Raw genomic sequence first — 12,385 nt, forward strand, 5'->3', positions numbered from 1 at the left:
GGCTGTACCAGCCTGGGCACCCCCTAGCACTGTACTGAGTCATGTGACCTGACAGCAGCCCCTCACAGCCCTTCTGGCCCTTGGAGTCATTCCAGTCAGTGACTTGACTGTACTGAGAGTGAGGCAGGGGAAGGAGACAGCGAATCCCTGGGAAACTCCTTTACTCCAAGAAGTCGGCCACCTGTTTCCTCTCGTGGCTTAGACACACCCCAGGATAGGACACCCCTCTTCCTCTCCCACAGACCCGGCTGAGGTTCAGTGCCCATACCTTTCCAGCCAGCTGTCACTGCTGTTTGCATATATATCACCCCAATAACTCAGCCCAAAAGGCGTCTCAAGTGGATTTAGGGAGCCCCCGAGCTAGCATGGTCCTCGAAAGCAGAGAATTCCACACATACCAGGAGGCAAAGTATGATGAAGCCCTCCCCACTGCCATGGTAGAGGGCTGCACTCCTGCACCCCTACTGCAGACTGGTGTCTGCAACGCCCCTGCTCTCTTACCAAACCACATGCCCTGCACTGTTTCGAGCGCTTCTGGCACCAGGCACAACAGGAGGCTGCTCGCCCTGCCTTGCTTTCACACTGAGCGCCTGGTGCAATACCACCTGCCCGCCCAGAGGAGGCACTCTCCTCCTGAGTGACAGCTCCCATGGGCTCAGAGGGGTGAAACCTGCACACCAGGGTGACTTTAGCTCAGGACATTAGTTAGGTGTGCAGGAGTCTGGCTTACCTCTCTGGCGTGGCCCTGCTTCCATTGCCCTCGGAGGACAGTCTCCATCTCCCTTTCCACAGCACACCCAGGCTGCTCTTTCCACTCCCTGGGCCCTTTCCTGGAGAAGAGTCTTGGGCCTTTGTCCTCCCCAAGGGTCTGCCCTGGCTTCCCACCTCAATACAGGAGAGCAAAGGGGCAGCTTCCTCTCCCCCTCTTTGGAAGCCCCTAAATGGGACCTCCCCCACTTAAGATCAGTTACACATATTAGGCCTCAAACCCACCCCACTTCTCTAGCTCACGCTCTTTCTTTCTCTTGCTTTCACTCCTCCCTCTTCGGAGCCCCCATCCTCTAGACCAGGGTTCCTAAACTTCATTGCACCACAACCCCCTTCTGACAACAAAAATTACTCCATGACCCCAGGAAGGGGGATTGAAGCCTCAGCCCTCCTACCCCAGGCAGCAGGACCAAAGCCCAACCCTCACCGCCCTGCGGGGGAGGGGGCAAAGCTTGAGGTCTGCAACCCTGGGCAGGGGGGCTGGAACCTGAGCCCCGCTGCCCAGGGCTGAAGCAGAAGCTTGAGCCCCACCGCCCAGGGCTGAATCCGTCTGGCTTCAGCTTCCACCCTGGGTAGGGGGCTTGGACTTTGGCTTCAGTCCTAGGCCTCAGAAGTCTAACACCAGCCCTGATGATCCCCTTAAAACGGGGTCACAACCCACTTTGGGGTCACAACCCACACTTTGAGAACCGCTGCTCTAGGCCTTCTTTCTCTGGCCCTTTCCACTCATTTTCCAACTCACCCCCTTCCCGGACTGGCCACACAGCCCTGCTGACCCTATCAGGGAACTTCTTGCCCAAAACACCAACCACATCCAACAGTTATCCCCACTCTCAAACTCCCAACGCTGCCTGAGCAGAAAAAAGCTCTTTTATAGCCTTGTCTGATTTCCCAGCAGGCCTTGCTGTTGCCTAGCATCCCATACTTCCTCTGAGAACTACAAGCCCCAGAATTCCCTTGGCCTGGGCTGTCAGGCAGCCAGGCTGTAACTGATCTGAGCTTCCTAAAGGGCCACAAGGGCCTGCTAACAGCAGCAAAATAAAAAAACCTTTATTTCCACTTTATCCCCTCTTAACTGTCCCTGCACCGTCTGAAAACCAAACACACATTGGCCTTGCTGGGCTAGCAGTTAGGCACCTTGCATCCTCTACTGTTGTTCTGGGGCTGTGCCTGCATGCCTCCCCAACTCTCAGGACGAGGGCAGGTAATTGAGAGTGGAGATTGAACCCAGGGGGCCTCAGGAGTTGCAAAGCACAGCCCTTGACTAGCTGAGCTAACGCTCCAGCTCTGTTAGCTCAAGGCCAGTAGCTGATTGATAGACCCCTTTGTAGTCCAGCCACTAGAGGGGGACAGAGAGCCAGAAAGATGGGCTCCTCCCACAATGGAGAGCAATGGCGCAGGTCTCTGGTGACGATGGACACAGGATACTGAGAATCAGCGTCCACTCAGTGTCCACAAAGCCCAGCTAAACCCTGTGGTGGTGGTGGTGGTGGTGGTGGCGGGGGGGGGGGGGGTAGAGGAGACCCCCTGCACCTTCTGTGGGCGGGGAAGGATTTTCACTCAGCACTGAGATGGAACCCTGCTGCTAAGTGGGCTCTGTTCAGCTTTTCACACTGGTGCTGGCGAGATATCCATTTACTCCTGTGCCATCATAGCTCAGGGCTGAATGGGTTGACCTGCGGCCCGAGGAGCAATCAGCAATCAGCCCCTGGCCCATAACACCACCACCACTTGTCAGACTAAACCTTTGGGTGGGTCCAGTTAGCGGGCAGTTCTCTTCCAACACTGTAGGAGGCACTGTGGTCAAGAGGGAAATGCCAATATTTTGCTGGCCGAAAGGATTGGCAAACCTGAGCCAGCCCCTGAAAACAGCTCTCTGTTCAGTGGGTCTTTTTAGGGCCTGCAGAATTGAGTTTGACTCATTTATAGGGAGGGACCAGCTGTGAAACGGAGATCTATGTTTAGTCAGCACACGCGCACGCAAACACTTTGGTGATGTATAGCCCCCTCTCTAATACCCCTGTGTAAAATTATTCTCCATGGCCACAAGTCACTTAAGTACAGGCCTAATTTCAAACACACAGGTAGTCTCATTGATCTCAATGGATTACTCACATGCTTAAAGTTAGGCACATGCTTATGTGCCCTGCCTACTTGGGGCTCACGTGGCCAAAAGCATGAAAAATCCAGGCTCTTTGGCTGTACTTTGTAGAGAGCCTGTGGAATGATTGCTTTTAAAACTACAGGGCAAGTGTATTTCCTCTCCCTGCTGCAAATCTGGGTTCATTTTCTGGAAAACAGATGTCGGTCAATTTGTCCCAGGGCCAATTCTGAAATACCTGAGGCTGGAGTCAGCTTCTGCTAATGAGCCCCTAGGGAGGTTTTCCAGCCCTAAAGCAATGCCAGGCATAAAGCAGGAGGGTGCACTATGCAGAAATGAGTTAGTTGTAAGTGTGTGATTTTCCCTTCAAGGGAAGCTGAAAGTACAACTGTGATGCATGGCCAGAAAGGGTTAAACATCCTGCAAAATAAATAACCCTCAAAAGACATATGGGGAGATAACTTTTGTGTATTTACATATATATGCGGAGGATCCACAATGTAATCAACAGTCCCTATGCTGTATTCTGATAGTTCCGAGATCAAAAGAACATCCTAGCATTTAAATAAATTGTGAACGCAGGATATCTCGGTATTCATCTCTCTTTGAAATGTACTGTGAATGGTGGAGGAACAAGCAAATTGCCCTATGTTAATTCTAAAGCTAAGTACCAGTGATGGACCTCCTTCAAAGTCATCCTAATTACCTTTTGTTCCTGGAGGAACTCCCAACTTGTCAAAGAGGACATGAAATTGTATAAAAGATCCTTGGGTCCTCTCTGTCATCTCCGATCTGCTTAAGCGTCATCTGGGGAAGTTTGAGTTGCAAGACTGAGGTCCCAGTTATGCTGGTACATCCTGAATATGATATTTGGACATTGGACTATAACCTATGAACTGACTTCTAAAGGAACTCTTTGCAACTACAAAGCTCACCATCTCTGCTATCAATCTAAACCTCAATGTATAATCTTTTAACCATTTTCTCTCTCTCTTTTGTTTTTTAATAAATTTTAGTTTAGTTAATAAGTATTGGCTGTAGCGTGTATTTGGGTAAGATCTGAAACATTCATTAACCTGGGAGGTAATGTGTCCGATCCTTTGGGATTGGTAGAACCTTTTCTTTTATATGATGAAATAAGATTTACAGAAATGTTCATCATATTTGACGTGGGTACCTGGATGGAGGCCTGAGGCTGGATCACTTTAAGGGAACTGTGTTGTTTGGACTTCTGAGTAACCAGTAAGGTAATAAAGAAGCTGTTTTATGCTGGCTTGGTAAATATAAGTACTGGAATATCCACCAGCTTTATGGGGGATTGTCTGCCCCATTCTTCGCAGTTCACCCTAATTGAGTGACTATAGCTGGCCCCCACTAGGACCCCAGTCACAACAACACTTTGCCAAGCATTAGAATTAAACAGTGAATTGTGAGAAGTCATGACTGTCAGACTCATAACTATGGCATCTTGCATTTACACTGCATAGCTCCTTTCGTCCCAAAGCGCTGGCCAGACATCTGATGCTAAAAGCCCTCAGCAACGGCCTAACTCTGCTCCAGTGGGAGTTTTAAAATCCACCCCTGCAACTTGTCAGATCTCTCTTTGAAATCTCATTGTATGCTGAGCAGGCCCTGGCAGTGGGAGCTGAAGCGATTGGTTCAAAAGGCCGAGTAGCCTGTGGTGGTTTGCCATGGCTTTCTCTGCCCCTTGGATTTCCAGCATGGCTTAGTTAAAACAGTTTATGATGTGTAATAAATAGCTGGACCTGACCTGTCAGCTGGAATTCTCCATGTAATGCGGGAGACATTATCCAAGTTGATAGGCTCCTAGTGTTACCTGTATTAAAGATAATATGATATAGAATCATAGAATATCAGAGTTGGAAGGGACCTTAGGAGGTCATCTAGGCCAACCCCCTGCTCAAAGCAGGACCAATCCCCAACTATAACATTCATCCAGAGGGGAACAAGGGTCACTGCAACATGCTTACGATTGGAATCACGTTCCTCTGGGACCCTGTAAGAGGAACCCCAAGGTACTAGATTTTGCTACAGCTGTACAGCCCTGCTCCTTTCCCTACTGCTCTTCCTTGCTGAGTCTGCCTTGAGTCCCCTGGCCAGCAAGACACCAGTTAGCTCCAATGCGCTGCCTTGTCTCACAAATGGAGCAGACAGGCTCAGTGGACACAATGAAAGAGAAACCGAGGACACTGCTGGTGGTGTGCAGTGAGTTGGATTTATGCTGTTAACGAGCCTTGACCTTGTCCTGAAAGTGACTTTCCGAAGGAAGGAAAGACCCTCCCTTCCCACTGCCGTGCCCCAGTGCCCGCTGACAGTAAGCAGGAATCTGAAGAGAGTTAAATGTTTGTTTTACACAGAAGCAAAGGCTCCAGGGTTGATCCTTTTTGAAGCCACTGCATGATCATTCTCTACCAGTGAGCAGAAATAGGGGAGCTATCCGATACTCCTGCCAGTAGCCGGTAAGGATTTTGAATGACACTGCATCTAGACCTCAGCAGCAGTGTAAAACCGTAACAAGCATCCACAAAGCCAGACACACCTGCAGCACACACACCATCTTGGCTGCAAGCAGAACTATCACTGCAAAGGCAAATGGTGTTTAAAGACCAACAGAGCGGCTTCCCTAGCCTGCACTGAAGGTGGGTAAAGAATAGTGTTTGCAAAGGGCTGGGCACGGTGTGACAGACCCACAGGGAAGCGTTACAGAGCACAAGGCGTGGGCACATATACCACCAAGCCGCAGGAGAATAGAGTTAGTGGCCTGGTCCGGGACAGGCGCCCTACTGTAATACACAATGTACAGCACCTAGCGCAGTGGGATGCTGGTCAACAACTGGCACTCCTAGGTGCTATCGTAATACACCAAATAAATAATGTGCAGCTCTTATCACACATGCGGCCTTGGGGTGCGATTGACGCTCTTAGATGCTAGGATAATACAACTAAATAATAACTGCTTATTATCCCAGGACAGGGCAGGTCTTGGAGTGATGGGGAGAAGCCATTTTGGCCAGCCAAGCGTGGGTTGGGCTGGATGAGGAGACCTTTACGAGGACAGATTACTCCCTCCTCCCCCACCTATTATGGGGTTCTAACATTAGCATCCAGTGTTGGCGTTGCTATGTGGGGGGCAGAGGGGGAGCAGTGCTTGGATTCAAAGATAGATTGCTCCCTAGCTCCCAGGACATAAGGCAGAAACGTGCTGACCTGCCTACCTTGGCATGCTAATGGCAGGGCTAGTGGATTGCTGAGTGCATGTGAAAGAGAGTGCGCGTGATCATTTGTGCAACTGTGCTTGTGCGTGTTCCCAGCTGAAAGGGCATGTCCGGCCATGCCCAGGAGCGTGTACACACCTTTCGACACTCCGCCAAGCCGCATCCTCACCCTGTTCCTGTCACCACCCTCACCGTGTCTATTCCTATCCCTCCCTGCAGTTTCCAAGTGGGATCTGGAGAGTTTTGACTATCAGGAGCTGAAATCTGAGCTGACGGAGGTGCCCGCTTCCAGCGACTTCGAGGAGCACCCCTCCCCCAGCCACCCTGCCACTGGGGACACGGCCACCGGTACAAAGATCACCTTGATGCCTTTCCTTCCTTGCGGGTTCATAGAGCTAGGCCTCATCCTTCTAGCACCATTGCAACAGATACTTTTCTTCTCCCCCTGCCCCCCATCACCTTCACTCCCAGCACCAGGGGAAGAGCCTAGCTGGGGAATCTTCTCTGCCTCACAGCTTCTCTGCCTCTCAGCTCCTTTATTTGGTTCTATTTCATCAGTGCTTCTTACTATGCCTTCTTCTCTCCCCCCACTTCCCCACCTTGCCCTGGCCAGCCTGTCCATCCTGACCTTTGCCGAACCCCAAGCCATCCAGGCAAGGGTATTGCCACCTGGTGCCAGACCCAAGAATGGAGTTCAAACCCCTGCTCCAGCAGCCAGACTGACTGTGCGCATCTCCAGACCATGAGCACAGGCTGGAATCTGGCTAGCCGCAGGTCTGCCCCATGGCAGAGAAGGGAGCAGGGCTGAACTTGTCCTCTGGAAATGACAGTCTCTTTTGGCCAACTTTCTCAGGCACTCACTGACTATTTCCTTCGGCAGCCCCCAAACAACTACACCAGAGAGGACTCCAAATACAAAATTCAGAGCCAGGTCTGCATGCCCACCACTCTGCAATTCAGGGCCACTCGTAACCTGGGGGTCAGGCCCATCTCTAAGTAATAAAGCATAACACTTAGTACAGAACATGTGGGGATTTCCCCCTAGCTCTAAGAGCTAATAGAATCAGGAGGCTGCTCTTAAAATGAGGTCGTCAGGGGTGCCATGCCATGTTTCCTTCTGGTTAAGCAACAAACTGTGAGCTCGAATCACTTTTCTTTGATTAGCCCATCCCTGCTGTGCTGCTACCTCTTGTGATTTCTCACACACTTTGGCATTTTCCCAAAAGCCCCAGCTCCTGTAGGCGTGGGATTGCACGAGCAGCTCAGCTTTACTTTAAATACAAGTAAATTGCATGGCAGTGGAGAAAGGATTGAAAAGGTGAAGTGAGAGCCTGCAAAAGGCCCAGAAACCCACAGGCAAAGAGGAAGCAGCCACAAATGTTACTTAAAACCATAATCTCATGATTATGGAGGGTCAGACTTAGGATTTTGGAATCCGCTGGGTTGGCGATACCGAAAATGCCCTTATGGCCCATGTGCAATGGAAACAAGCCCTGGCTTCAGCTTTGGTGTCACACCACAATGGACCTCCACCAAGATGGGGCTGGCACTGTCCACAGCTATGTCAGCACCATTGCTGGAAGGGGGTCACTGACCTGTTTCTTAATCCCAGATGTAGAGCGATGGAAGGGATGGTGCTGGTTGGGTGGCTTGTAGCTAAGCGCTCTGCATTGGAACACTGGAGGCCTGGGGTCCATTCCCAGCCCCAGTTCACCGACCTGTGCCTGGTGCTGTTAGACAGAGCATGACAGGGGAAGAGGGAAGGCCTCCTGCTGCTTGTAAACCACCTCTTTGGCCATCGAAAGGAACACCCCGGTGAAATCCAGCTACGGAAGGGTGGTAGCAGATGGTGGGCAGGAGAATTGTTAAAGCACCCTCTGAACTTGCTTCTCATTGACTTAGTTCATTGTGGCCAAAGACTCCTACGTTTTCTGGGCTGGTTTCCTGTAACTGTTTTCCTCCTTGCCAGTGCTTTATACGTTGTCCATCTATGCCCTGCAACCCAGCCTCTGCCTTCCAGAAATAGAGTAGGGCCCCAGGACATTCCCACCCTTGGCTTCTGACTTCCACTGGCTGGACATCAGGAGCCATTTCTAAAACTAGGATTTAGCAGTTGACACTCTTTGCAGCGGCCTCATCAGATCAGAGTTCATATTGCAGATTCTCCCTCGTCCTACCTGAAATGGGTCGTCCCCAAGTGGGTCTATTAAAACACAGTGCCTGGGCTGAGGTCCCACTTGAAAGACCAAGACGTTCATCTCTTTTTTCATCTTAACCACATTATGAAAACCTTTAAATATCACCAGGGCAAAAAAGTCCGTGCTCTGAAATCCCCTTCCAAACTATTCACCTCCTTTCTTTCCTTCTCTCTTCACAGAGTGATCATTCCTGCTTCTTCTCTTCCTTTTCCTCAGCTCTTCTTTCTCCTTGTCCTCTCCTCTTTTTTCTGTCTACCCAGAGGAACATAGCCTAGGCCAGTGGTTCCCAGACTTGTTCCGTTGCTTGTGCAGGGAAAGCCCCTGGCGGGCCAGGCCGGGCCGGTTTACCTGCCGCGTCCGCAGGTGCAGCCGATCGCGGCTCCCAGTGGCCGCAGTTCGCTGCTCCAGGCCAATGGGAGCTGCTGGAAGCGGCGCGGGCCAAGGGACGTACTGGCCGCTGCTTCCAGCAGCTCCCATTGGCCTGGAGCAGCGAACTGCGGCCACTGGGAGCCGCGATCGGCTGCACCTGCGGACGTGGCAGGTAAACAAACCGGCCCGGCCCACCAGGGGCTTTCCCTGCACAAGCGGTGGAACAAGTTTGGGAACCACTAGCCTAAGCAATGCTGGTGTGTTGACGAGTGCTGGAAGGCTGCTGTTGGTAAATTGCGGGGGGGTATCTCCTCCATCAGTTTCATGGAATTATTTACTTACTTAGAATCCAGTAAACGATCTTTCCTGCTAGTTAGTGCTGGGTTAATGCAGTGTGAGTGTGGCTTTCATGGATTTTAGCCTTTCGGTAGGAAATCTGCCACTGGTGACAGACAGAAAATAACTGAGGGTCTTTTTCTCCCCCCCTTGCCCACCCCCCCTTTTTTTCTTCCTTGAGCAGGGTGCGGACAGCTGGTCTGGGTGGGGGAACCCGTGACCTTCCGCAGGGCTGAGACTATCGCTGGCAAGTATGGCGTGTGGATGAGGGACCCAGAGCCTGTTCCCCCCTACACCCGCGAGACCACTTGGAGAGTTGATGCCATTGGCACTGACATCCGCCAGGTCTTTGAATATGACGACTCTGATCAGTTCATGAAGGGCTATCCCTCCAAGGTCCACATCCTGCCCTGGTCCCTGGAGAGCACCGGAGCTGTCGTATACAGGGGATCCCTGTACTTCCAGCGGCGCAAGTCCAGAACGGTGGCCAAGTACGACCTGAAGACAGAAACGATCACAGTACAAAAGGACATCCCCAGTGCTGGCTACCATGGCCAATTCCCCTATTCCTGGGGGGGGTACACAGACATTGACCTAGCTGTCGATGAGATGGGGCTGTGGGTGACATACAGCACAGACAAGGCCAAAGGGGCCATCATCCTCTCCAAATTGGATCCAGAGACCCTGGAGGTTGAGCAGACCTGGAAAACCAACATCCGCAAGCAAGCTGTGGCCAACTCCTTTATGATCTGTGGCACCTTGTACACCATCAGTAGCTACTCAGCCCCAGATGCCACCGTCAACTTTTCCTACCACACGGCCACCAACACCAGCGAGCCGCTGAGCATCCGCTTCGAGAACCGCTACGGGTACAGCAGCACGGTGGACTACAACCCCACAGAGAGAAAGCTCTTCGCTTGGGACAATTTCAACATGGTCACCTATGACATCAGACTCTCCAGGATATGAGGAGCCTCAGGGAGGGAGGAGGACATGCCATGCTCATTGCTAACTAGCTGCTCGTGGGTTAGGGGCAAGTCTAGCCAGCTGTCAATCTCATACACTCACTCTTCCTATTCTTCCTGAGCTTTCCTTGGACTCAGCCCTGAGCCCCTTACTCAGGCAGAGCGCTCACTGAGCTGGGCAAAGACTCCAGGCTTGGCCCTAGATCAGAGGTTCCTATTCTGAGAGCACTGGTGGGGCTTAAATAACGATAGAGTGGGAATAACCTTGTGCCACTTGGGAACATACATGCAATAGGTGTTACAGCCCTGTCGTCGCTCCCCTTGCCTCTCTCTGAATTACACACGGGATTAATTTGGACAATATAGAAAAAAAAGAAACAAGTTGTTAAGGGTTATGCAACATTTGGAATGTGTGGGCCAACTGCACAGGGATAGATCTAGAATGACTAAACTTGCCTGCACCCTTGGCTAAAAGACACAGATTCCAGCCAAGCAGACCAAACTGTTCACAGCAAGAGGCAGATAATATTTTAGGGGAGGGAGGTGGCTGGGTACCACCTTCACGGAATGGCTAATAAAAACCCAGTGGCCATCAGCAAACCATATTCCTGCCCAGCATCAGCTGAGACAAGGGGAATGTGCTGAGCAGTCAACACCGGGCATTAGCCAAGGCAGCATTGACAGGAGGAGATTGTGCAAAGTTGTACCATGCCCAGATTCAGTAGGAGAACATCAAGGCCTAAAGACCTAACTCCAACACCCAAATAAGCCAATGAAAAGACTCCAGCTGACTTCACTGGACTTCAGAAATGTGCTGCAGGAGTTAAAAATTACTAGAAATCCCGGGTAGTGGGCGCCCTGCAAGAGAGCTTTCAGCTGCTGCGTATAAACCCTTTCATTGCCAGCCTCTCTCCTTGTAAGCACAGTGCACGCTTCATCGGGACCATGCTTCCCTTGGGAGCCATCCAGCCACCTCTACAGATTATCATGAGCCAGAGAATGTGGGAGAAGACCGGAACTCACCCAGCTTGGTGTCTCTGCAGCGTAAGCAGCCTCTCTGCAGCTGCAATTGACCAGTAGCTAAAGCAGGAGTCAAAGATGGGCCCAAGCTGCAGAGAGGTGAGGTCCAATGATCCACACCTCACTTAAGCATAGGGCTGTTCTGCTCTAGGGGCTTTGAGTCTGTTCAACGTCTCACACAGTTACACAATAGCCATTGAGCATGCGGGGCTCCGGCCGAACTAGCCCCCTACCTGCAAGAAACATGGCTGCTTCAGCTCCCCTTCCATTAAAGACAAAAATGAAGCAAGACTTGTTTAACACAATTCTGTTAAGTCATTAGACATTATAGCAAAATAAATGTAAGGAGGGTTGTTGTTCATGAACAACGGGATTCTAGAATTTAAGGCATGATCTCAAATCCACTGAAGTCAATGGAAAGTCTCCCATTGACTCCAGTGAGCAATAGAACAGATCTCTATTTATCCCAGACTATGGTTATTAACTCAGAATGAGAAGCATCATCTAACTGTTCTTGCTGTTTCTAGCTTTCAATCCAGACAACTCCACTGATTACACTGTTACTTAGACACCCTTTGGGATAGGCATGGCATTAGATTAGGTATGGCTAAGCATACAGCTGTTTTTAAGAACACACACATTTAGTGTATAAATCCTGTAGCTGGCTTGGTTTTTCTGTGTGTTTTCAAAGCCTAATCCATGCAGGTTGCATTGAAGCCTCCTGGATGAAAGCGAAGGTCTGATGTGCTGATGATTACGTGGAAGTAATCTGTGATAATAATCGATAATAAACCCTCTCCCCCCACAACAATCCACAGTGGCAGCTTCTTGTTTGCAGATTTTTCATTTCACTGCAACATGCTGGAGGGAATTCCAGGCTACAGGAAACTATAGGCCACCTTTCCAGGAGAGTTCAGTCCCAGCAAACAGGGCTCAATTTTCAGGAGCTCAGTTCCCATTTATGCACTAAAATAAGGGGCCTGGTTTCTAATTTAAGCTCTATCACAGGCTTGCTGGGTGACTTTGCTGGGTCACTTCCCTGCTCTGTGCCTCAGTTTCCCCATCTGGAAAATGGGAATGATGATACTGACTTCCTTTATTAAGGTCAGTAGATAAGAGCTAGGTATTATTATTATTAAAACCAAGGGGAACTTTGCCATTGACTTCAATGGAGCCAGGATTTCATCTACTGAACGAATATCACCATGACTACAAAAACAAATGCCACTGTAGAATAAGGGGAGGCAGAGAAATGGAAAGCCATTAGTAGAGAGCTGACTGATTACAGAAAAGCTGGGAAACCAACATTAGCTGGTTTAAAAATATCTAATTGATTACCTTTTACAGTCAATAGAATATATGTTAGCTATAACCTCTAACTGATGGTGCCTC

At 50.3% G+C, this 12,385-nt stretch overlaps 1 protein-coding gene across 4 annotated transcripts in view; it reads left to right on the forward strand.

The window, feature by feature from the left end:
• Window positions 1-11,859, forward strand: part of LOC102936658 (vesicle-associated membrane protein 4) — a 74,404-nt gene extending 62,545 nt beyond the window's left edge. For 3 of the 4 annotated variants that reach the window (XM_043552981.1, XM_037906255.2, XM_043552982.1), the window contains exons 8-9: window positions 6,325-6,453; window positions 9,193-11,806. In XM_043552981.1, coding sequence (XP_043408916.1) covers window positions 6,325-6,453; window positions 9,193-9,977 — 914 coding nt within the window. In that variant the 3' untranslated portion in view covers window positions 9,978-11,806. Of the gene's footprint in view, window positions 1-6,324; window positions 6,454-9,192 lie in introns of all 4 variants that reach the window. The other variant, XM_007061247.3, reaches the window with a different exon arrangement.
• Window positions 11,860-12,385: the final 526 nt, after the last annotated feature.

This window comes from Chelonia mydas, chromosome 8, assembly GCF_015237465.2.
Source record: "Chelonia mydas isolate rCheMyd1 chromosome 8, rCheMyd1.pri.v2, whole genome shotgun sequence".
Taxonomy (NCBI): domain Eukaryota; kingdom Metazoa; phylum Chordata; order Testudines; family Cheloniidae; genus Chelonia; species Chelonia mydas.